At 46.7% G+C, this 24,684-nt stretch overlaps 2 protein-coding genes and 1 long non-coding RNA gene across 5 annotated transcripts; 1 reads left to right on the top strand and 2 right to left on the bottom strand.

The window, feature by feature from the left end:
- Positions 1 to 1,219: 1,219 nt before the first annotated feature.
- On the bottom strand, positions 1,220 to 2,603 carry LOC120664691. The gene is made up of 2 exons (XR_005670982.1): positions 1,714 to 2,603; positions 1,220 to 1,626 (listed from the first exon to the last, which is right to left on the bottom strand). It is a non-coding gene; the product is annotated as an uncharacterized LOC120664691 (long non-coding RNA).
- Positions 2,604 to 3,763: 1,160 nt separating this feature from the next.
- Positions 3,764 to 6,297, top strand: LOC120664695. 3 transcript variants are annotated; one of them, XM_039944003.1, is made up of 5 exons: positions 3,764 to 4,317; positions 4,426 to 4,466; positions 4,882 to 5,360; positions 5,405 to 5,435; positions 6,136 to 6,241. In XM_039944003.1, the coding sequence occupies exons 1-3, from the start codon at positions 3,789 to 3,791 to the stop codon at positions 5,350 to 5,352; spliced, it is 1,041 nt and encodes a 346-aa protein (XP_039799937.1). In that variant the 5' UTR covers positions 3,764 to 3,788; the 3' UTR covers positions 5,353 to 5,360; positions 5,405 to 5,435; positions 6,136 to 6,241. The 3 variants fall into 3 exon arrangements, with proteins under 3 accessions (XP_039799937.1, XP_039799932.1, XP_039799945.1); XM_039943998.1 differs by having other exon boundaries at positions 4,882 to 5,343; positions 5,388 to 5,435; XM_039944011.1 differs by lacking the exon at positions 5,405 to 5,435 and having other exon boundaries at positions 4,882 to 5,373; positions 6,136 to 6,297.
- A 5,323-nt stretch (positions 6,298 to 11,620) lies between these two features.
- Positions 11,621 to 19,125, bottom strand: LOC120695879 (protein argonaute MEL1-like). The gene is made up of 21 exons (XM_039979092.1): positions 18,448 to 19,125; positions 16,972 to 17,162; positions 16,717 to 16,857; positions 16,484 to 16,617; positions 15,986 to 16,095; positions 15,800 to 15,906; positions 15,574 to 15,709; positions 15,381 to 15,497; positions 14,889 to 14,996; positions 14,733 to 14,804; positions 14,420 to 14,539; positions 14,197 to 14,335; positions 13,748 to 13,863; positions 13,531 to 13,671; positions 13,226 to 13,371; positions 13,079 to 13,141; positions 12,802 to 13,001; positions 12,485 to 12,558; positions 12,285 to 12,379; positions 12,130 to 12,161; positions 11,621 to 11,969 (listed from the first exon to the last, which is right to left on the bottom strand). The coding sequence occupies exons 1-21, from the start codon at positions 19,108 to 19,110 to the stop codon at positions 11,806 to 11,808; spliced, it is 3,069 nt and encodes a 1,022-aa protein (XP_039835026.1). The 5' UTR covers positions 19,111 to 19,125; the 3' UTR covers positions 11,621 to 11,805.
- Positions 19,126 to 24,684: the final 5,559 nt, after the last annotated feature.

The following is a 24,684-nucleotide window of genomic DNA, read 5'->3' on the forward strand; positions in this document are numbered from 1 at the left end:
CATGAGACTTGCCATGTGTCAGCGACAAGAAAATTGACAATTAAAAATATTACAAGTCAGTAACATAATATGAACAGCTGAACAAACTAACTTTGATATAAAAGTAATCACTGCTTCATTTTCTTAAGTCTCGGATAAATGTTAGGATCAAACACTACTACAAAAAATGATTTACCGCGACCTTTTTTTAGCACCTCCTAGGCGGACAGAAAAAATAACCACCTCGGTTAATGCCTCCGATTAAATGAGACGGTTATTTTTTATTAACTGAGGCGGTTTTCCTTAAATTGACCGCCTCGGTTATCTATTTTGCGAGGCGGTTTTTCGAACCGCCTCGGTTAATAAAAAAATAACCGTCTTGGTTAATCAGGCCCAACCCAATAGCCCAAAAATCCCAATTACAAATACATATATATGTACTTTATACTTCAAAACCCTAACTCTATCTCTCTCTCTCTCCCTTATCTCCTTGCCCAGCTGCCCTGCTCAGCGCTAGCGCAGGAGCCAATGCCAGCTCCTGCTACCCTATTCGGCGGGCGGCAGGCTGCGGCGGGGCGGGGCCGAGCGGCGGCAGCGGTGCGGCGGCGGCGCCGCTCCCTCCCCCCTTGCACCCTCGGCGGCGGCCTCCTGCGACGGCAGGGGGCCCGCGGCACGGGGCGGCCTCCGGTGGCCACGGCGGGGCCGAGCGGCGGCGGCCCACGGCGGGGCCAAACGACGGCAGCGGTGCGGCGGCGGCAGGGGCCCGCGGCATGGGGGGCGGCCTCCGGGGGCCGCGGCGGCGGGGGCTCGCGGCGGGGGCCGCGGCCTAACCCGGCGAGCAGGGGCCGGATCTGACAAGCATGGTCCGGATCCGGCCTCCCCGGCGACGGTACGAGCGGCAGCTCTGGCCTCCCCCGGTGACGGCGCGAGCGGCGGCGGCGACCACGACCCTGTTCGGCGGGCCCTAGATGGGCTTGGCGGGCCTATTCAGGGGTTTTTCATTTTTTTATTTGATTAATCGAGGCAGTTTTCGCAACCGCCTCGGTTAATGCCACGATTAACCGTGGCCTTTGCTCCGAGGCGGTTTAATGTTTTTTGACCACCTCGGTTAAGGTTTTTGTAGTTAATTATTTCTAAACCTGTAAGGGTCCAATAGAACACAAATGAGTTATCCAACAAACACATAGGAACTAAACAAATGTCGCCTTGAACATGCTACTTTAGAAGAAAAAAAATAGCATAACTTGAACATGCTACTTCCGAAAAAAATATATAGCATAACTGGACTATTTATGTTTTGAACACGTGAAGAAGGAAATATACAGAACGAAAGTGCTTGTCATCCACTTCAATGACATTACAAAGCCATCGAGTAAAAACTATTCTTGTACAGAATTTCTAAAGTTTCTTCAGATAAGAAGTAGCACAACAAATTTCAGAAAGATGCACACTTTGAACACACCATTGATTTATCATAATGCTGCATGCAGTGAGAGCAATCTCACTCACAGAGCTGATGCCCGTCATGAAGAAGGGCACTGGCACTGGCACTGGGCACCATCAATAAATGAACTTTTCAATCAACAAATATATGCTGACGGCTACACAGGCATTTCCTCGAACAGCTAGTCTACATTTCCTCTCAGTCTGCAGCACCAGCACGAGGTGACACTTTGGCACAACGAAACAATAGTTAAGGACAGTATTCAAGATAGCCCAAGAATGACTCTATACCTCGGGTCGGACGAGCGCGTCGATCTCATGGAGCAAGCCAGAACAACATGGACCGCAGCCCGGCCAATGGTGGACATCACCACGAACATCTGGTCTTGCATCACTGCCAGGGGCAGGATAAAACCCTGCTGGCCGCTGCACTCCAATAACGCGTCATTGCCGGTGCCTCCATTGCAGCACTGCAGGTGGCATTATTGCCGAAAACGGCACCGGAAGAGTGAGCCCACCACCCGGCCGCCAGCTAGCTCAACTATTGTGCCGTCTTCCCCGCCGGATTTGGCGAGCACGCGCGCCCGCGGCGGGCACTGCGAGGGTGGTGGCGACGCACGCCCAATCCTCGCTATAGCCCTCCGGACGGCAGATCGGAGGAGGCTCGAGCCTGTACGCGGAGATGAGGGTCACCTCCTGGAGCCGCTCGCGGACAAAAAATGATCAAACTGATTGATCTTGTCCAACACCTCCGGCTGGGGACGCAGGAGGACGTTGCGGACGGTGGCGGCGGATCCGCCGGGGACGGCGCGGACCGGCGGATCCGACAGGGACGCAGGTGGACGGTACGGTGGCCGGGATGGTGCGGACGGTACGGTGGCCGGGACGGTGCGGATGGCGGCGGCGGATTCGTCAGGGACGCCGGGGACGCAGCGGCGGGGACGGGGACGGAGCGGTACGGCGGCCGGGACGGTGCGGGCGGCGGCGGCGGATTCGTCGGGGATGCCGGGTACGCAGCGGCGGGGACGGGGAAGGAGTGGTGCGGCGGCCGGGACGGGGAAGGAGTGGTGCGTGCGTGCGGGGGTGCGGCGTGCGGTAGGGTAGATTTGGCAGGGGCCGTTGAGATCGGACGGGGGATGCGGAACCGTCGTACGGCCTAGCGAGCGGCGGGACGAAGGAACGGAGGGTCTATGCAAGCCAAAAATCCAAACTTTTAAAAATTCGTCCTGCAAATGTGTGAATCATATAGTCGCTAGGTCAAGACCTAAGTCGAACCACTAACAAACGTTGTAGAATTGTTTGTAGGAGTGTGCCGGAGTTCTTTAGTTGATTTAGTGTTTTGTGTCTGAGTGCACAAATCCGTAGCAACTTGCTCTCAATCCTTGTTGATTCTCTCATCTCTAATCCCTCCCGAATTCCCTGAGTCTTAAAATGAAAATTTCCTTTTCCTTTTTCCCATCGTATACCTCTCGATCCTCTCTCAAATTCCTGGAGGCATAATAAATTCATAAAAGTAAGAGTATCCATCTATTTGAATTCCCGTCAAACTCTCTCGTGAATCATCTCGATCAATCCCCCTTTGCATCTTTCTCAAGATTCTCGGTTCAAATTCAAAAGTCATAGAAGGAAAAATACGTTTTCCTTTTCCTCCAACCATTTTATAAATTCCTCTCAACTCAGTTGTGAATTCATCTCAAATTTCTCACAAATCCCTTTTACCTCTCTCTCAATTCCTTGATTCAAATTGGCAAGTCATAAAAGGTAAAATCCTTTCTCTTTTTCTATTCCAATCCAGCCCAACTCCCTCTTCTGACCACGCGGCCCACCTAGCTAGCCGGCCCGCCCTGCCTCGTTTCCCCCAAAGCCCAGCAGCGTTGGCCCGTCGACCACCTCAGGCCTAGCCCACCTCCACCTTCCTCCCCATCTAGCCCAGTCCGGCCTCATACTCTGGATCAGCCCAGCTTATCTATCGACCCGGCAAGGGTCCACTGCCTACCGATATGACCCAATTATTTTCATCATTTAAAAAAAAACTTATATCCACTTCGCCGCTCACCTCTAGACGGCTGGTCCGTTTCGTTGCCCCACCGTGGCGAGGGCGAGTTGGCTCGAGTTGGGCTTGTTGGCCCATTTGGCACCTAGGGTTTGCGGAGGGAATCATATATATATATATATATATATATATATATATATATATATATATATATATATATATATATATATATATCGGGGGCTCCCTTTCCGCCTCTTCTCCTTGGTCTATCTAAGCCAGCCGCAGCCGCAGCCGCCGCAAAAGGGGTGAGAGGAGGGCGATGGAGAATTGGGGCGAGTGGACGGCGATGGAGAACGGGGGTGAGTGGAGGGCGATGGAGAACGGGGGTGGGACGAAGCGGAGGTTACCAGAGATGGTCATGTGTTCCACTTGCTCCGGATTTGTGTTGAGGAACAAGCGCAAACCTAACCCTGACGAGGAGGTGGTGGCGGAAGCCGAGAAGATGCGGGACATGCTGAGGGCGGTGCTACTACACGGGCCCCTCCAGATGGTGGAGCCGGCTGAGGCGACCAGGAAGCAGCGGCAGATTTTGCAGAGGAGGAGGAGGATCCTGGTGGAGACCAAGAGGTGCCCGGCTTGCTCCGGTTCGCCGTTAGAGCTGTGCCCGACTCGCTTCTGTTCGCTGTTAGCGAAGAAGCCCAGGCCCGATGAGGAGGACAAGGCGATGATGATGGTAGCGGACCCTAGATCCAAGGCCGGATCGAAGAGCTCGAGGGAGGAGGTCAGCGAGTTCGTGGCCCTCCTTTGGTCGGATGGCGGGAAGGAGATTTCGACGGAGGACGAGGCGATGGTGGCAGACGCCAAATCGTCGGAGCACAAGTTGAAGCGATCGAGGGAGGAGGGCAAGAGATCTAGCAGCGGATCGAAGGAGAAGAAGAAGGCCAAGGGCGATGATAAGGAAGGCAGCAGATCGAAGGAGAAGAAGAAGGCCAAGGGCGATGATAAGGAAGGCAGCGGATCGTCGAAGAAGAAGGCTAAGAGATCGAACGAGGTATTTCTTTTTCTTTTCTTTTTTTTTGGTTTCAGAGTGCTTCTTTTGAATCCAAGAAGGATAGATAGATGGGAATAGGTAAAGGAAAATAAAATATTTATTTCAATGACTTCTCCCATTTAGCTAAACTGTTTAAGTCCGACTTTCTATAACTACATTAGTATCAGTCTCGAAATGCTTTTAAGCTGGAAATAGCTTGTGTAGAATTTATATCTGATATAGAACACTCATATCGACAGAATAGCTTTAACTCTTTACTAGAAAAGGGCATGCATCCTCTTTTGAAATGCAAAATTGGTGACTTATGTGTGAAAAAGTTTTTTTATTTGAAGAAAAATAAAAGGAATTCTATCTTTTTTCCCTATATTTAGTTTGTGTTTCTTAATGAAATTAAAATTGTTAACTGACATAACAGGTGGAGGGCAGTGGATCGAAGGAGGCGGAGATGGAGGGCAGTGGATCGATCGATAAGGTGTTGATTGAGGGCATCGTCGAATCAGTCGGTGGAGGTATGAAGACTAAGGTGCAGGTTAGGAGGGTGCTCAAGAAGGTTATTGAGATTTTGGATAAGCCCCCTGTCAAGATTGAACGGGAGGAGCCAATAAAGGAGGACATTGAATTGCCCGGTGGAGATAGGAAGACTATGATGGTGACTCAGAGGTTGGACGAGAAGTGCATTGATCTTTTGAAGAATCGGCCCCGTCCCAAGCCTATCCCCTACGATAAGTATTTGACGAACCGACGTACTATTGATGCTATTACTGCCATGGATAAGGTTGATCGTTTGTTCCATGGGTACTTGCAATACCAGTCCATCATCAAGGGGTATGCTGAGTACCAGCTGGAGGTCCCCGATGACGAAGGTGATGACTGGAAGTTGGCGTAGCACTGTTGTCACGTGACGAAGGTGATGACTGGAAGTTGGTGTAGCACTGTTGTCACGTGTGGTTGGTGTGGTAACGAGTTCAGGTTGGCTAGCATAATAATAACTATTATGTTTTAGTATAAGTGATGAACCTGTGCTTGTTTCAGAGATATTCAACTTTGTTATCCTGTACTATATTTAAGTGGTATCTTTTAAGTTGTAAAAGTGGTATCTTTTGTCATAAGAGTACCTTGATACTGATGTTACTCTTACATCTTTAAAACTTCCTAGAACTCGCTCGATTCAGATGTTATTTACTTGATGTCTCCGTATCATTGTCTCGTGTCTTGAGAGTTAATAGTTGCTATATTTTCCTAGAAGATGTTATTTAAACAAGCTATTGTTGATGTATCCAACCTCTTACATCTTTAAAACTAACTAGAACTCGCTCGATTCAGATGTTATTTACTTGATGTCTCCGTATCATTGCCTCGTGTCTTGAGAGTTAATAGTTGCTATATTTTCCTAGAAGATGTTATTTAAACGAGCTATTGTTGATGTATCCAACCAGCGTGGGGGCCATGCTATTGTCGGTGTTACCAACCAGTGTGGCTGTTATTCAGATGATGTCTCTATGTCATTGTATCATGTCTTAAGGCTTAATAGTTGCTATATTTTCCTAGAAGATGTTATTTAACCTTATCTCAGGGTCGTACTAGCTCCTGTGTTTCTTTATTTCCCCGCTCTCTTTTTGGTGCGATCTCATTTTCAGATAAGAAATTCCACACTGTATCTGCACCACAGGTGTGGAGCAAGTAATAGCATTTGTGGACGGAAGTTGGACTAATGTGGAGCAAGTAATAACATTTGTGGTTGGATCGGTTGGATCAACAACTTTCAACTCTGGGAACAAAATACTACAATTTCTGGATCCGTGGATTTCACAGGTGCTAAAGCTTTCGAGATATCAGGTGAGGGCCGTGGAGATATCAGGTGCACAATTTGTGTTACGCATTCGTCCCTTGTTGGAGTATTAAAATGCTGGCTGAATCTGAGACTATTACTGACACTGATCATACTCTGATGGATCTCATAGCTGCTGTCTCTGGGCAGTTGTCCCTACCTGTCAGACCCGGGGTAGCGGGACTGCTCACAAGCGTGAAATATTCTAGAGTAAGGGATAGTATGTGGAATATCCCTTACCTCTTTATCGGACTAGTTGATGTACATAGAAACTACTCGACCTTGTTGGAGTAGAACTCTACTGGTATTCGACTAGAACTTTTCATGTAACCCTGTCCTCCCAGGATATAAAAGTGTTGACGCTCACTAACGACCATTTTCAGGCATCAACTTGATCAGAAAATCATGAGAGTTTACATTTCTTACACGCATATTTATCCAATAAAGTCCCTAAACCACACTTTACCTTTTAGAAAATGTAAGTTGTGTTTTTGAGCTAATATGCAGTTTGCAAGCACACTTTGGCCCGATATAAAATCACAGAAAATATCAGAGCACTGATTCAGGCTCAAATGGACCAAATGTAGCCCAAGAACCAATCCAAATGAAGTCAAGATAGGCCAACCCCAACGTGGATCAGACAAGGAGGCCCAGGATAGCCTGCTAGAAGAAGTTGGGGGCGGTTGGTGGGCTGAGCAGGCCGACCGACCTACCTGGTCGGCCGACCTGGCCCATGGGCCCCACCGTCTCAACCAGGGCACGTGGCGCCTCCCTATTGGCCCCCTACGTCGGTTGTGCAAGCTTCACCCCATGGCTCCCTGCTATAAATACAGGAGGGGTGGAGAATAGAACACACACACCTCACACCTCTCCTCTCTTGCTCATCTTGCATAGTCTTTAGGCTTAGTGGAGTTTAGGAGAAGTTTAGGAGTCATGGAGTCGCCGGATCTACTCGAGAGTTCTGGTATGGGTTCATCTCTAGCTCTCTCTTGTAATATTCGGTCGTTTGTAATAGAATTAGACTATAGTTACTGATATCTGCTTGAAGTATATTCTGAGTTATCGAGTATATGCTTCTTGTTATGGTTGCGTTATTATTCAATGCTTGCATTGCATGATCGCCCTGTGCTAGAGATGGTTAGTCTTTTGTTCTTAGAACTCTATCAACTGCTCCAATATTCGTATGATTGCTCTAGTGTGATGTCTGTCCATCCGGAGGGTGGGGGCTCCGCGTGGGACACTAGAATATCCCTTACTAGTGTAGACATGGTGTCTAGATTAGCTAAGTGTTGCTGAATGTCAACTGTACCCACGGTTTGTAGAGGTAGCCGGCAGATGGTGACAGCCCTGTCCAAGCCCGAGTAATCCTCCACGTTCAGTATGGGGGGTAGGAGGTACATAAAGTCACCGGGGTGTACGAGCTCCTCCCGTAGCTTTGATAGCGATCTCCCTGTTGTTGTTGTGTAGTTTAATCTCTGACGAGCTAACCAATGAGAAAGTATAGATATAGCTAGCCTAGCACAGCTGACTTGAGCTCTGACTTCTGCCTTGCTCCCGGCCTAGAGCATCTTTTATCTTTTATTTATCCAAGAGAGTAGTTTGTGTGTGTGTGTCACACTATCTCCTACCATGTTATTATCTTACCCCTGTTTATGCATGAGAATATCCAATCTAGATAAAGTTCATCAACTAGTCTATATCTCTTCACTCACCGCCTTCCCTGCGGAAATATAAATGACACCCCGGTATACTCCCGGGTAAAATACTACAGCGGTATTCCATGCGCTTGCGGATTTATTCGTGGTTCATGAAATACTGTCACCCCAAATTGGCGTCTGTGGGCGTCATCGCTGCTTCTCGGTGGTGACGTTGGTAGGCGCCAACAATAAGAGCGGGCAGGGACCCTCTCAAAGCATCGAACAATACCTGAGGCAATACAAACCACCACACAGGACGTAGGGTATTACGCTCCGGCGGCCTGAACCTGTCTAAATCTTTATGTTCCTTGCACCATCGCGTTCTGATCTAGGCGAGTCCCTGCCTACAATCAATCTCCTCGGGGTATACCTCGGAGAGCTTGCCGGTAAAACACCAACACTACCTACTTCAATTCCATCTAGTATTCAGACTGTTATTCAGCAGTACTCTCATCTGTTTCAGGAACCATCAACATTGCCTCCATCTCGAGAATTTGACCATTCCATACCACTAATGCCTGGAGCACAACCTATCAATGTCAGACCATACAAATATGCCCCTCATCAGAAAACTGAGATTGAAAAACAAGTTGATGACATGCTATCCAAGGGTCTTATTCAGAAGAGTGTGAGTTCCTTTGCCTCTCCTGTGCTGCTAGTCAGAAAGAAAGATGGTTCTTGGAAGTTTTGCGTGGACTATAGACAACTCAACATTATTACAGTCAAGGAAAAACACCCTATGCCAGTTGTAGATGAGTTATTGGACGAATTACATAGTTCACAGTGGTTCACTAAGCTTGACTGCATGTCAGGATATCATCAGATTAGACTTACCCCAGGTGATGAGAAGAAGACAGCATTCAAAACTCACCATGGTCTCTATGAGTTCTTAGTCATGCCCTTTGGATTAACAAATGCCCCAGCTACCTTTCAAGCTGCCATGAACTCGAGTTTTGCCCCATTAATGAGGAAGGGTGTCTTGATTTTTATGGATGATATACTCATATATACTTCATCTCTTGACAATCATACTGCCTTGTTATAGCAAGTGTTCCAGATACTACAAGAACATCAATTTTTCTTAAAGCTGTCTAAATGTGAATTTGCTAAACAAGAGTTGGAATTCTTGGGCCATACAATCTCTCCTGCTGGTGTAGCAACGGAACAATCTAAAGTTAAAGCTATCTCTGACTGGCCAGTCCATCAGAATGTGAAAGATCTCAGAGGTTTTCTGGGTTTAACAAGTTATTACAGGAGATTTATTCAGCATTATGCAATGATCAGCAGACATTAACCAACCTGCTGAAGAAAGGGGTTCAGTTTCAGTGGATACAGGCTGCTCAGGATGCTTTCAACTTGCTGAAAACCTCACTGATTCAGGCTCCAGTCTTAGCTGTCCCAAATTTTCAGAAATCATTTGTCGTGGAAACTGATGCATGTGATATGGGAATTGGTGCAGTACTGATGCAAGATGGCCATCCTATTTCTTATTTAAGTAAACCACTAAGTGTTAGGAATCAAGCACTCTCAACTTATGAGAAGGAGTGTATGGAAATTCTTCTAGCCATAGAAAAGTGGAGACCTTATTTGCTTGCTCAGGAGTTTGTAATTAGACAAGATCATAAGAGCCTGCTTTACTTGACTGAGCAGAAAGCCACAACCAAACTTCAGCAGAAAGCTGTGCTAAAGTTGATGGACCTCAAATTCAAAATTCAGTACAAGAAGGGTGCTTCCAACACTGCAGCTGATGCATTATCTAGACACCCTGAGCACCTATCTGTAGCGGCCATATCAGTCAGTGTTCCTTCTTGGTTACACAAGCTGCAAGAAGGATATGAGGATGATCCTCAAGCACAGCAATTGCTGACTGAACTAAGTGTCCACCCTGAAAATGACAAAGGTTTCAACCTGAAAGATGGTATTCTTAGATTCAAAGGAAGGGTGTGGTTTGGTAATAACTTGTTGGCTCAAAATCACATCCTTCAGGCCCTGCATAACAGTGCTGTTGGGGGCCATTCAGGGATTCATGCTACATATCACCATGTCAAATCATTGTTTGCCTGGCCTCAATAGAAGCAGTCTGTCACAGCATTTGTGCAGTCCTGTGAAACATGTCAATAGGCAAAAGTGGAACATGTGAAGTTGCATGCTTGGATTTCATTGAAGGATTGCCCAAATCTGGAGCATTTAATGTGATACTGGTAGTTGTTGACAAATTTACCAAGTATGCACACTTCCTACCATTGTCCCATCCGTATACAGCTCTACAGGTGGCTCAAGTGTATTTTGACAACATCTACAAACTGTATGGTCTTCCACAAGCTCTAATTTCAGACAGAGATCATGTTTTCACCCATACATTATGGAAGGAATTATTCACCCTGTCTGATACTAAGCTACTAATGAGCTCCTCTTATCATCCTCAAACAGACTGACAAACCGAGCGGCTGAATCAATGTTTGGAGGCATTTCTCAGGTGCTCAGTCCATTCCTTTCAATCGGCTATTGGTAGAACACCTTTTGAAGTCTTATATGGATATCCACCTCGACAATTGGGCATTGTGGATCCATAGGAGTGTACAGTTCCAGATTTGGCCGAGTGGTTGAAAGAACGAGCTTCTCTCACTGACTTGATCCAACAACAATTATTGCGGGCTCAACAGCGAATGAAATCTCAAGCGGATCATCATCGCTCTGAACGAGTATTTCAAGTTGGGGACATGGTTTATCTCAAGCTCCAGCTGTATGTACAGTCGTTGGTAGCTACTCGCTCGGCTCACAAATTATCATATCGCTTTTATGGCCCCTTCAAGGTTCTACAGAAGGTTGGGGAGGTGGCCTACAAACTGGAGCTCCCACCTGATTCTCGTATCCATCCGGTGGTTCTCGTCTGTCCGTGCGGGCGGGTGCCAGCGCTCCTAGGATCAAGGTCAAGTGGGGCACACATCATTCTGCCTTGATTACTGAAGAGGATGAATCTGATCTTCGTCGCCGATTTCCTAATGCCCCAGCTTGGGGTCAAGCTGGCTCGCAAGGGGAGGGGAATGTCATGACCAAGCGGGCTCTGAAGAAGTAGCAGAGACAGCGGGAAAGGCTGGCGCTTAAACTGAAGACTCGTGGGTGAATTGGACTTCGTTCTACTTTAGCTTTGGTTATCTCGGCCCATATGAGGCCCGATTACTTTCAGCCCAGATATGTCTGAGGCTTGTAACGGTGTATAAAGAGGCAACAGCTGTGAACGGAGAAAAGTCGTAATCGAACAACTCTGTAACCGAATCCCCGCTCTCGAGTTCTTCCTGTTCTTCCCTGTTCTCCTTGTTCTTCATGAAATCCTCCTCAAATTCCTCTCCTGGATCCTACCCCTCTTCCCAGGTACACGACAGACACTATCTGATTTTTTTTCCAACTGCAAAGTGAGCTTCACCAATCCTACGGCGTTACATAGGACACAGAATTTCCCTTGTTGGGTTCCATGAGCCTTGAGCAATTGCTCGAGAGAAAAAAATGAGCCTTGAGCCAAGTTACCTCAAACTGCAACATCCCAGAAAAACTGCTTATCTCTGGGCAGCAAGAAAACATTAGCCAACCACAATTGATATCTTAAGAAAAACGGCGCCAACAACTAAAACTTCACCAGCAGCACTCATGCAAAATGTATTCAGCAGAACCATCAGTACCAGTTTACCACATCCTAAAAGTCGCATCAGCAGCGAACAAGTTCTTACAAAAGCACGGCCTTTTGCAGATCGAGGCCAGCCGCCTAGAGCCGGACATGCACCACAACGGTCACCAGCAGCTCGCGCCGGCCGATGCATCAGCAGAAGAACATCACTTCCTTCACTTTGTCCTTGACCTGCGGGAGCCGGCGGACCGCAGCTGGACCGCCACTGACAACAGAGGCTCCATCGGTGCCCTCTGCCTGCTCGTCGTAGTACCTCGCGCGGAACGCGGCCAGGTGAGCGTAGTAGGCCGGTGGAACTGCATGGGGAAGGATTGGAATAAATTTTCCAGTGTACAAGGAACTCCAAGAACATATGAGGAGCACATGAATACAGAAAGAAACAAAAGAGGAAAACTAATCTTTCCAAATAATTAAGGAGCAATACATCTGCATTGGTAGGCCTGGGAGGAGACTTACCAACTGAGACAGAACGCGTGCAGCGTGCATATCTGCAATGCAAAACAAAAAACAGCTTGAGTTCCAATGGCAGCGACAGTCAGCATTGAAATTGAATAAGGGAACAAATATAGTGACAAAAGTAGGAGTGGTGAATGGAGGGCGATCAAGCTTACGTGTAACACAGGTTGTTAGTTAGCATCTGCAGCGCATCAGCCGAGAAACGGTTCTCGTCATAGAGGACATGATAGTGTGCTGGCCTGCTTGTTCCCTGATGAAAAGCATTTACATTTAGTCTGATGATTTATAAAAACTCAGAAGGTCAGCGGCTCCAAAGTATCTTGGGACGCACGATGCCGAGGTGTCTGACACATACCTGGATTCCAGCATGGCTGCAAAGGTAGAAATCAAACTCGTTGGGATGACAAATGCTGCTATCAACCACAGTTCCTGCACAGCAAAAAAAAAGAGTCACAATTCACAATCAAAGATGCACTAAAATAACTATCATATACTTTGCTGGAAGTTTAGATCTCCCAAAGATACACTGTCCACCCAGCCAACAAGGGTTGGGAAGAGGGTGGTAAACCCAGCCAGCCAGAGTTCAATTCTCACCAACATATTAACGCTGCGTTGGATCTCTTTTACTTACTTTTGATTATAAGTGATAAGGATGGTGACCATGGTACTAACCAGGAAGAATGTTTCCACTTCTATCAGTGAGATCACGCCTTCCATGAACCTCAGGGAAAAGCCTTGTGTGGTGCCTTTTCTGTACTATTACAAATGTCACTGGGGGTAGATAATCACGTTGCATAGAGGCACAAGCCTTCCTAATTGCATCCATTTCATGGAGCAAAACGTGGCTGAACTGTCCTTCACTTACTCCATCCCTGAATAAACAATAAAAGGGTAGTAGGAAGTCAACAAGGCTTCATCCAAGAGTTATGTAAATAATTCAAGCATATACCTGTAAAAAATAATCCTTTCAGGCTTTCGGCCAGTCCTCTTATAGAATGAAGACAGCAGCTCCCTGCAGAAAATAATTCAGGCATCTAAGTTTCAATCTATCATCTCTTAATTCACATCCATCATGAACATAAAGAATACGAGTTACCTTATCATTCCACCATTTACTGGGGTGCCTTTCTCTGGATCTGTAGCAGTCCAGAAGAGATTCTGTATAATCTCCTGCCTATGTGCTTGAGCAGAGACCAGAGCTTTATAGGTTGTTACTTGAGGCCAGTCCATGGATGCCACCACCTGCAAAAGGGGATGCCAGCTATCCATTACTGTGTCAGAAAAGCCCCTATTGGAAGTTCGGAACCATAACAATTAGCATTCAAATATGAACCGATATTTTAATTTAAATTACTGCAACGTTTGAACAGAACAGTTGCTAGCAGAGGACAAGAAACTGACAGCTGCAATAGATGCCGATGAGTCTTCGCCTGCTACAGGATGGGTAACATCAGCACCAAAAATGATTGTTGGTACATCTGAGACAAAAGGTATTCCGCTAGGCTCGAAGGCTCTCTCAAGCACTGTATTCCGCCCTCCAACCTGATAAACACAAAAAATATCACTTCCATGACAACTGAAGCACACAAACGAGAAGAAAACAGTAAATTGCACTGACCTTCACATTGATTTTAAGGGCAACGTTTTCGAAATACTGCTTGTTTTTATTGGGCCTTGGATTTATGCACTGAGATACTATATCAAGTTCAGTCTCGCACAGCCTCTTAATTTTCCCTAGAAAATCGCACAAGTGTTAACCATGAAACCAAGCAGAAACACTCATGGACATTTTCTTTTTTGCGAAACTCATGGACAAATATGTTCATATGCTGAATATTGTGGAAAAGTTAATAGTAAGTTTTCAACAGAAAAAACTGCAAATAACTTGCCCTATGTGTGCTAAGATAACAAATAACATGCCACGTGTGCACTACATAGACACATGTTACTGGACTATTGGTCAACTTTTTTCCACAGAATTGTGTAAATATAGTTTTTCCATAGCATTCATTACTTTCTTTTTTTCAGAAATTTTAGAAGTGTACTGATCTTCAAGGGTGAGCATACCATAATGACCAGAAACATCTGGAAGAATAACAATAAGCAGCTGGAGATTGGGAGCCCTCGTGTGAACATCCCTTAGAGCAGCTTCTATGTGGTTGGGAGAAGCTGACTGAACTTCTATCACTGGCCTTGGATTGAAAACCTGAAATTCCATTGACATCAAACTCAATGTGCTCTGGCTGATGATTTAAGCTAGTCATATCCAGAAGCATATGCACGAATTTACCATGCCAATGGAGTTGCACATCTGAACCAAGTCATTGCATATTCCGTCTACAACATGACGTGGCATTCGTGAAAAGCTCAAACAAGTCCAGCTGTGAACGGTTCCAGCATTGACCATTTTCTGAAAGCATAAAGTGAATATCAGTAGGCAAAGTATTCCAGAACCGACGAAAGCCAACTCTAGGAACCAGAAAATCTTTTGTTTGCATTTTTTCTGTAATTATACATTGTTGGCATTATACCAACATAAAAACGAAAATGAGCTGGCAAGAAAATCTGATCAGGAAATCTAACTCCCCAACATATAGAATCACCTTGTTAATCATATTCCACTGCCCAACGCTTGGTGCAACAGTTTTCTCCCTTCCAGATTCATGGTATTTCAACTGAAACAAGATTAAATTTAGTCATTCTTGGAATTAGTTATAGAAAATCAAAAGACAACCATCAAAATGATGTATAACAGATACCAAGGGTGGAGGCAGCACACGAGCTTGCACATTGGCCATCTGATTGGAAACAGTGATCCCGAACACTTGTGCCAGCCTATCAGCTGAATAGTTGTTGTGGCCAACCATCTAAACAAGGCAAAAAAAAAATCATTGCACTTAAGTTGCAGCGATAAACGGCAGAAATGACATTAGATCACAACAAAGTGCGTTGAGTAAATTTAAGAAACAAAAACTAAAGTATAAAAACTATACATTACATGTGCACTACGCTTGCTTACTGCCAAATGTATGCAATCAATTGCAGTTCATTGGTACATATGTCAAGAAATCAATTTTCTTAAATAAAAAAATTAAACAGACTTGGGAGTTCTGTGAATACATGGATGAGGATACAGCCAATTTAAGGTTTTAAACTCTAGATATTTCAAAAAAAAATTGATGTAACAAATTTCAAGAAATTTTAACCCTTCAAAAAGGCAGTGTCAAAGCCAAAGTGGGCTAGAAATGTACCTGGATGATATTGTTTTCCCTCTCTTGGGGCCGTTTACAGGTTGCCTTTAGTATGCTGGCCACCTGTGTGTCACTGAGCTTCCTAGAGTATTTCTGCCCTTCAATAATTTGACAGACCTGCAAACATGTTATACATATAATTAGCATGGTGCACTAGGTGTTGAGCAGAAATCACAAATGATGCAAATACTACCTCCATTGGTAAATATATCGGCTTAGAATCATTGCCAGACTGCAGGCAGGGCCAAGCAGTGTATTGCAACTGGTAGTTGTAACGTTGTTTGAAGTATTGAACAACAGTTAGCTGAGTGCCATCGTTGCAAGGAAAGCTTAAGATAATAAATGACAACAAGTAAGTTCATACTGGAAGAAAAATACTAAACTGAATAAGCATTGGGATGAGATATCAACAGATCAACCTCAGTTGTTCCAGTGGGACAGAAGTAACCCCAGTTATCTTGTAGATGCTCCTTTTGCCCTGCTGATGTGTGGTCTCAACACGAACTCCACGCAGGGCTTTCTTAATCTGGGAAAAAATATAGAGCCAGATCTATTAGTGACTGTAAATAAAATAGAATCTAACAACTTTTGTTGACAAATATCACCTTCAAACGATTCCTGTCCGAAAAAGGCTGTGTGGGGTTTGTAACCAGCAGACACTCCTTAACAAATTGTACCGCAGGGATAGGTTTATAAAATGAAGTCGAGCATGTGTCTGAATAATAAAAGGGCAATCAAGAGGTTAAATATTGAAAAGAAATGCGCAACATTCCTATGAACATAAAAATGAAGGCCCCATCTATATCCTACTCAAGTGTTTTAGGGGAAAACCTAATTTTGAACTGCTGGAAATGTATGCCACACACAAGCTATTGTTTTGATCATGTGCCACTAAGTTCGTCTTTGTGTATATGACACCTGAACTTTAGACACAAATTCCAATGTCATAGACAGAAATGTGGAACCAACAATGGCACACCAACTTCTGTGTGGCTTACACACGAAATCCTGAGTTTCGGCCGTGATTTCTCAATTCAGCAATCTCAATCGAAATTGAATACACTGGTGTAATTTTCAAAGTTAATTTCGGAGAAGATTAGTACCGATGTTCAACGAGAGGCCCATTTGAGTGGGGCGCAAGCTCTGATAATATCCTCTCCAACACTCCAACCCATCACCAATGTCCTTTGCAGCACCAAACTGCTTGGAGAAGAAGGATCTTGAAACAGTGACATAACTGCGAAACAAAATGAAATCAGTGGCCACATGGTCACAGCTCCAACAAAACAAGATATTGCAGAAAAGAAAAGGTGAAGAAATTGCACTGGTATCATACTTGAGAGAAGGCGACTCCCTCATTACAACGTCGAGTGCTTGGATTGTGTCGTGTGGTGAGTCCCTTTGCTGACCGTTGAGGAACTGCTGCATGTGGTACAGATTTGCCCGTGCCGCATATCGAATTGTCACTTTGTACTCACTGCATTTCAGTAATTAAGAAAACAGGACAGATAGTTCATAAGTTAACAGCTGCAAGTCACAAAGTAGTGTACGTTGTTCAAAAAAAAAAAAACATAGAACCTGTCCTGCTTACATTTCTCGGCGTCCCAACTTGACAACAAAATCCATTGACTTGAATGGCAGCTCTCCTGCAGTGTACATGCTCATGCTTCCATCATATGCAGGCATCTTGTTGGCTAGAGATGTCGCACCGTGCACCTTGATAAGCTCCAAAAGCACCACCCTGTTGATTTTTCTTGCCTTCGGTTCAGGACTGATTGAAACCTGGTATGTATATGGAATTATGGGTACAGTCAGAAGGTGGAGCAAAACTTAGGGCCAGGTCCCAGATGTGTTCCTAACACAAGCAACATAATAAATAACAGATATTAAAATAAACAAAACTTAGGGCCAGGTCACAGATGTGTTCCAAACACAAAAATCCTGATCCAATGTTTCATGAATATAAGCAGGGGCGGAGCTGGGCCATTCCAAGGGCTGGAGTGGCATCAATATCACCCCAACATCTGCCTCACCACACAGCCCTCCACCACCGTAACCGGCCTCCCTCTGAACCGAGCCCCAACCATCTATAAATCCTAACCCAGCGATCATCCTCCCAATTATGACCCAAACCAAGCTCACGAGAAAAGATAATGGTGCAGCCTCGAGCACAACATCAAGAAGTTCATCTGACAGCCTGAAACTGGATTGATTTCTCAAAATGGCAGCTACGCAGCTAGCAATTCTAGATAAATTACCTGGCTTACAACAGGGCATGCAGGCTTCCCCGTGCCGACGCGGCGCTTGGAGATGTTTGGTGCTCTATTTTTCATCAGGCAATGTAAAACTATACTACACCCTGTAACAAAATCTTTTTCATTAGGCCATCTTGGGCCACATAAGCAATGAAAAATCAGGTGGGGATCCTCTCCCCTTCCGGTGACCCCTCAAAAAAAAAAGAGCCTATCCACCATGCAACCACCAACATGCAAGAGGACCAAGACCTTGCCTAAAACGTCGATAGTTGGCAAAGCAATAATGAAGCGATGGCCATCAATGCCATGTCATGGAGTATAGAAGGAAATGGTGAAAGCAACAAAGTTGTGCTTGGCACACACACAACCCGAGGCATCATTATCAACCCAGCCGCTTCATTTGCACAAGCATAGCAGCCAGTACTTCACATGCTGACTGAAGACCTTTGCTCAGAATGGCAAGTGCTGAAATTACCACTTTGGACCTAGAAAGATAAGAGGAAATGGGACAGCTGGTAGTACTGCCCCTACGAAAAAACGAAAAAGTTTACCTCTATCTGCTTCCTCCACTATCCCAACAAAACAAATCCATCCCAACAATACAAGCCCACAATGGTGATCATGTACGTGCAATAGCATTTCAGAACAAAAAACGCATATGGTGGACATAATCTAAATCATCTCCAACGGATCGATTACTGAGAAAAAAAACTACCGGTCTAAAACCCTGGAATGGAATGATAAAAACAAAAGAGCAGAACAGATCAGCCAAGTGCACGAGTAGATGGGGAGGAGGGGAGGGGAGAGCTCACGTTGTAGTGGCAGATGTCCATGTCGGACACTTCGACGAGGAAGTGGTTCGCGCGCACGACGACCCTCCTCCCCAGCTTGCCGAACCCCGGGCGCGCCGGGTGCGGGATCCCCTTGCTCGATACCGGCGGAGCCGCCGGCGGCTGTTGCGCGGGCGCGGATCTAGCCGCAGCCGGAGGCGCGGGAGGAGCGGCGGGGTCCGCGCCCGCCACGGCCAGCCTCCCCATGCCTCCAGCCAAGTCAGTAGCAGCCGCCGCGGCGGGGACTGGAGGCGCTGGCGCCAGACCCGACGCGGGCGCGGGTGGCCTCGCGGAAGTCGAGGCGGCTGCCGCGGGAACGGCCACCGGCGGCGCTACAGGACGTGGCGCGGCGGGACGGACGGGTGCTGCTGCCCCCACGCCGCCGCGGCCCGGGGCCGCGCCCTCCCTGCGCCCGAGCGGCTTCTGCGGGTACCCGCCGCCGCCGGCTCCTCGGCCTCCGCCTTCGCCGCGGCCGTAAGGCTGCTGGGGACCTGCCCCGCCGCCGCGGCCGTGGGGCTGCTGGCGCCTTCCCGCGCCGCCGCCGCCGACGCCGACGCGGCCGCCGCGCTCGCCGCCTCGCCCACCAGGGCCGCGCCCTCCGGCACCACCGCGCCCGCCACCGCCGCCCGCGCCACGCGAATCCATGCGGAAATGGAAGGGGGTTTTTCGAGTGGCGACTGGAAGGGAAGTACACAGGAGATGGAAACTGATCAGCACACGAAGCGGCGAGGACGGGGTGGAGTTTATAGCCAAGGTGCGCGGCCACGCGACGTGGGCGGCTGCGGCCTGCGGGGAAAGGGACGGGACGCGCGGCTGTACCCACGCTCGCTGAATGTGGGGACAGAAAAAGGATGGTCCCACCTGTCAGCGAAGTTTAGCGGGTTCACCCTGTGTGAATTAGATTTGCAAAAATTGATAGACTACCATATAAAAAATCATGTAATTATTGACTTCTTAGATACCTATAAAAAATTGAAGTACATCTTACAAATAATTTTATATTCAACCTATTTTCTCTGGGCTTAGAAAAGTATAATAGCTGACGGAGAGCAAGCGAGATTTCAAGTGGAGGGGAGATAAATAAAGAGAGAGAATTGAGCGGGCGTCTCGCGACGCGTCAGCTCTCAGCTGGCGGATGCGCGTGCTGCACGCTCCGTGTGCGCTGGCCACTTGCAGCCCCTGCCGTTGCTGCAATAAATGCAAGCCACGCTGGCGTTTGTTTCTGGCGGATGCGGGTGAGATTTCAGGTGGAGGAGAGATAAATGAAGAGAGAGAATTGAGCGGACGTCTCGCGACGCGACGGCTCTCAGCCGGCGGATGCGCGTGCTGCACGCTCTGCTCATTGGCCGTGTGCGCTAGCCGCTTGCAGCCCCTGCCGCTGCAGCAATAAATGCAAGCCCCGCTGGCGTTTGTTTCTATCCGCCACCGGCTGCGACTATTATCCTTGCTCCTACATGCCACGCAATCATTTCTACCTCGGTTGTATTATCTACGCCTCCATCATTTTTGTCTCGGGTTGTATCGATCCATGCGCTGTCCACCTTTTCCACTTCAATTATAGTACAAGAATATCACCATCTTTTTTTGTCTCGATTGTATTGCATGCATGCCGCTTTCCTTTTTGTCTCAATTGTATCGTCGCGTACCGCCATCATTTCCAGCTTGGTTGTCTTGTTTCGACACTGTCGCCCTTTATGTTTTTGTTGCTTACATGTTACCGTCCTTTTCTACCAGTAAGAGTGTGTTGCACTCGCCACCAACCACCTCGGGTGTATTATCCGTGCATGCCTCCATTTTTTGTCTTAGGTTGTATCGATCCACGCGATGCCCATCTTTTCCACTTCGATTGTAGTGCCAGAATATTGTCATTCTTTCTTGTCTCGATTGTATTGCGTGCATGCCGCTTTTCTTTCTGTCACGGTTGTATCGCCACGGACCGCCATCATTTCCAGCTCGGTAGTCTTGTCTCAGCACTGTCGCCCTTTAATGTCTTTGTTGTCTGCATGTTACCATCCTTTTCTACAAGCAAGTGTGTGTTGCACGCACCACCAACCACCTCGGGTGTATTATCCGCGCATGCCTCCATCCTTTCTGTCTCGAGTTGTATCGATCCACGCGATACCCACCTTTTCCACTTCGATTGTAGTCCTAGAATATCACCAACCTTTTTTGTCTCGATTGTATTGCGTGCATGCTGCTTTCTTTTCTGTCTCGGTTGTATCGCCGCGTACCGCCATCATTTCCAGCTCGGTTATCTTGTCTCGGTACTGCCGCCCTTTAATACCTTTGTTATCTGCGTGTTACCATCCTTTTCTACCAGCAAGAGTGTGTTGCACGCGCCACTAACAACCTCGAGTGTATTGTCCGCGCATGCCTCCATCTTTTCTGTCTCGTGTTGTATCACTCCATGCGCTGCCCACCTTTTCAACTTCGATTGTAGTGCTAGATGTCACCATCTTTTTTTTTCTCGATTGTATTGCGCTCATACCGCTTTCCTTTCTGTCTCGGTTGTATTGCCGCGTACCGCCATTATTTCCAGCTCGGTTGTCTTGTCTCCGCACTGTCGCTCTTTAATATCTTTGTTGCCTGCATGTTACCATACCTTTCAATAAGCAAGAGTGTGTTGCATGCGCCACCAATCACCTCGAGTGTATTGTCCCCGCATCCACCTTGGTTGTATCATTCTAACTCCCTAAGGTACATTTTCACCACCCGAGTGTATTGTCCGCGCATCTATCTCGGTTGTATCATTCTAATAACTCCCTAAGGTACATTTTCAGGTTGTATCACCTGAAGATATTTTTCTCGGTTTTACTGGTCCGTAAGATATTGTTTTCTTTTCTTTTTATTTGGAAAATGCATCAGAAAGATGTCTCATATCTGCTTTATATCGAGAAAAATAATTGGTGATAAAGAAGATGTTTATCGCCTTAAGATGCCTTCCTCATTTGTACCGTCTATGTAACACCCGTGTTTTTAAATCAGAAACCTAAATAAATTTAATTAGGTTTGTTAAAGGTTCGATAAGGTTTTATTTAATTTCTCCTTGAATTTAGAGCATTTGTCGGGAATTAAATAAAATACTTAGCCATAAAATGAATATAAGGGAAATAGGTTTTGTTGCATTTCATGCTGCCTTTGCATCTTATTTTGTTTGTGGTTCAGTTTGAATTCGAATCTTTGTGTTTGAATTTAAATTGAAAGTGTTTGAACCGTTTCAGAAAAATGCAAAACCTTTTCTCTTTCTCCCTCTCTTTCAGCCCAGCCCATCTCTTTCTTTTTCTCTTTCCCCCCGCGGCCCAGAAACCCTTTCCCGCGGCCCATTTTTCCTTGCGCCGGCCCATTTTCTCTCCCGGCCCAACCTGTCTCCCTTCCCTCTTCTCTCACCAACGCGTGGGACCCGCTCGTCATCCCCGACCTCGGGGAGGACTTGGACTCTCCTCGAGTCCGGGTGGAGCGCGCGCCGCCCTAGCGTGGCCCGCACACCAAGGGGCCCTGCTCCGGTCTATAAAAGGCGTCGCCCGCACCCCTTGAACCCCGATCGAACCGAAGCCGCCGCCTCCGCAAACCCTAGCTGCGCCGCCGCCATTGAAGTTCCGCCCGAGCTCGGGCCAACGCTGCGCCGCCATTCCGTCGCGCCCCCGCCGCCTTCGAGCCTTCCAGGATCTTCACGTCGAGGTGGTGATGCTCGTCGATCCCCTTTCTCCCTCTATCTTGCTTATTCGCGCGCGCATTAGCTCGTCGGAGCAAGCGCCGCTGCCGCTCCGCCATGCACCGCCGCAAGCCCACTCCGCTCGCCTAGGCCCTGTGTAGGTGCCCTAGGTGGCTTCGCCGCGTCGCGCTTGTGCTTCCCGTACCAGCTGTGCTTGAAACGAGCCCCGGACGGCAGATCCGGCCAAGTCCGACGGACCGCCGTCGCACGCCGCCGTCTCAACTCGCCGCCGGCCGTTCAACGCCGCCGCCGCTCGCCCCAACCCGCCCAGGCCGTCCGATTTCGATCCAAGGGTCTAGATTAGATCCCATCTAAGTCAACCAAGCCCTTACCGGTCAACCCAAGGAAATTTTGCAAAAGAGCCCCTCTGTTTTATCAAATTTAACCCGCCGTCCTCAGCAGTTCAAAATAATTTATGATAAAGCCCTTTCTTTTATGTTTTCGCCCCTGATCTTTTAGGTTTTCCGCAATTTAGTCCTTAAACCTTGTTTTATCCGTAACTTTTCCGTTTTAGGTCCGTTTTCGATGATCTTTACGCTCACGCGATTGTTGCAATGAGTAGAATGGTTTAGTAATCTTGTTTTGTTCTGTTCATATTGTTTGGTGTACTTTTTCTTATCTTTTGCACTTATTTGCTTGTATGTGCGTGTTTGGTGCGATAGACGATCCGCAGTTCGAGGAGCAGCAGCAAGATCAAGACTTCGGAGGACCGGACCAGCAGCAGTTTGAGGAAGGCAAGTGGACCCTTGATCATGTTTTTGACCCATGAAATCACCAAATCTATCACATCTACTTTTATGTACATGCATGTGTCTATAATATGATGGGAACCGAGTTAAGGACATGCCTAGTATTGTTTACCTTATACCTTGATCAACTTTGGTTTAATTTCATGTTGGGTAGCTATGCTAGTCGCTTTACCTTGGTTATGGGTGGATAATGTTAATACAAATGCTATACTTGTTTACTTCATGTTCATGATGGCTTAATATTGTTAATCAAGATCAAATGTGTTAATTGGAACATGGAGAACCACCCAAGAAAACAGTGCAACCACAATATCATATGGCTCTGGTCTTGGCTGAATAATTAGAGACTCTAGCTTGTGACAGTCTTACCAAAAGGGCAAGAGGGGATGCATCGATGGGGTATAGCTCGGTCCTCTTGGGGCAATTGGTATTGTTTAATGGTCCTTTGGCAAGGTACCACCTCATTAGGGCAGTGTTATGACCACTTTGGCTTGAAATCTTAGCGAATTGTCATAGGTTAGGGAATCTTTGTAAAGTCTTCGTAGCGTCCCTATGCAGTCATACCTAAGGAAGTGTGATACGGTGCTTGGCCCGCACTTGCATGGTTGGGTTTAAAGTTCTTTGAACTTTTACGCGAATTGTGGTGAAAGCGTACAACCTCTGCAGAGTGTAAAACTGATATATCAGCCGTGCTCACGGTCACGAGCGGCTTGGACCCTCACATGATAATTGAACTTGAAGTTGATCTAAATCAATGCTTTTACTTATGGTTATGTTGTTTATCTTTATATATGATTATCTTGTGGGTTTAATGGTATATACTTATATCTAGTTAATGCTTGCTAATAAAATATGATCAACTAAAATTGCTGAGTGCAGTTAAACCGTGTCAGCTATTCCTTGCCTTAGCCTTGCATATATTATAGTTGTTTCCCTACCACTTGTTGAGTACCAACCATAAGTGTACTCACCCTTACATACTTGCAGCTCAGACCATAATAACAACTGTCCGGAGTATCCAGAAGACTTCGAGGATTTCTAGGCGTATGTCTCCCAGTCATCTGCTTGTGCTGAAGAAGAATTCCGCTGCTACTCTATAGACGTTTACTTGTTCGCTTAAGACATTTCATTTTGTAATAAAGTCTTTAATACTCTCTTTATGCTTGCACTCGTTGTGATATTCACTTTATGGTCTATCATATGTGTGTTAACTGATCCTGGCGCACATATGAGATGCATTCAGTTTACCTTCATAAACTGGGTGTGACAGAAGTGGTATCAGAGCAGTGTTGACTGTAGGACGTTAGCCTAGATAGAAATGGTCGAAAATTAAGGTCTATCTTGCTTAGCAACCATGCTCTTTCATGCTTATTTGCTTAATCCTTATTGATAGCTTTTGTCTCATCCTTGACTACATACTTGTTTTTCTTTAAAGTATGTTCTAAAACCTTTCTATCATGTTCTTCAGATGGCCAGAACCAAGCAGACTGCACGCAAGAGCATTGGAGGTCGTGTCTTCGCTCGTCGTACCGTTCCTGTACCCGCTGAGCTAGTACCCGCCCCAGCGCCTGCTCCAGTGCCAGCTCAGCCGGAGGAAGAGGTTGAGGAAGTGCCCAGGAGGGATTACTTCTTCGACGAAGACCAAGAAGGCAACATCCGGGAAGTCGATGCGGACGGAAACATACATCCATCTCTACCGTCGCCGACGCCAGCACACGATCTAGGCCCGCCACTGGCCTATTTCGAAGCTCAGGTTCC

This window comes from Panicum virgatum, chromosome 2K (assembly GCF_016808335.1).
Source record: "Panicum virgatum strain AP13 chromosome 2K, P.virgatum_v5, whole genome shotgun sequence".
Classification (NCBI taxonomy): Eukaryota; Viridiplantae; Streptophyta; class Magnoliopsida; order Poales; family Poaceae; genus Panicum; species Panicum virgatum.

Bases quoted from the DNA above. Each gene is read 5' to 3' on its own strand.
- LOC120664695 (XM_039944011.1), top strand. From the start codon at position 3,789: ATGGAGAACGGGGGTGGGACGAAGCGGAGGTTACCAGAGATGGTCATG. The intron at 4,318-4,425 runs GCAAGAGATCTA...ATGATAAGGAAG, and splicing joins GAAGCGATCGAGGGAGGAGG to GCAGCGGATCGTCGAAGAAG. The intron at 4,467-4,881 runs GTATTTCTTTTT...CTGACATAACAG, and splicing joins AGGCTAAGAGATCGAACGAG to GTGGAGGGCAGTGGATCGAA.
- LOC120695879 (XM_039979092.1), bottom strand. From the start codon at position 19,110: ATGGATTCGCGTGGCGCGGGCGGCGGTGGCGGGCGCGGTGGTGCCGGA. The intron at 16,858-16,971 runs GTAAGCAGGACA...ACTGAAATGCAG, and splicing joins AAGTTGGGACGCCGAGAAAT to TGAGTACAAAGTGACAATTC. The intron at 14,805-14,888 runs GTATCTGTTATA...ATCTTGTTTCAG, and splicing joins GTGTGCTGCCTCCACCCTTG to TTGAAATACCATGAATCTGG.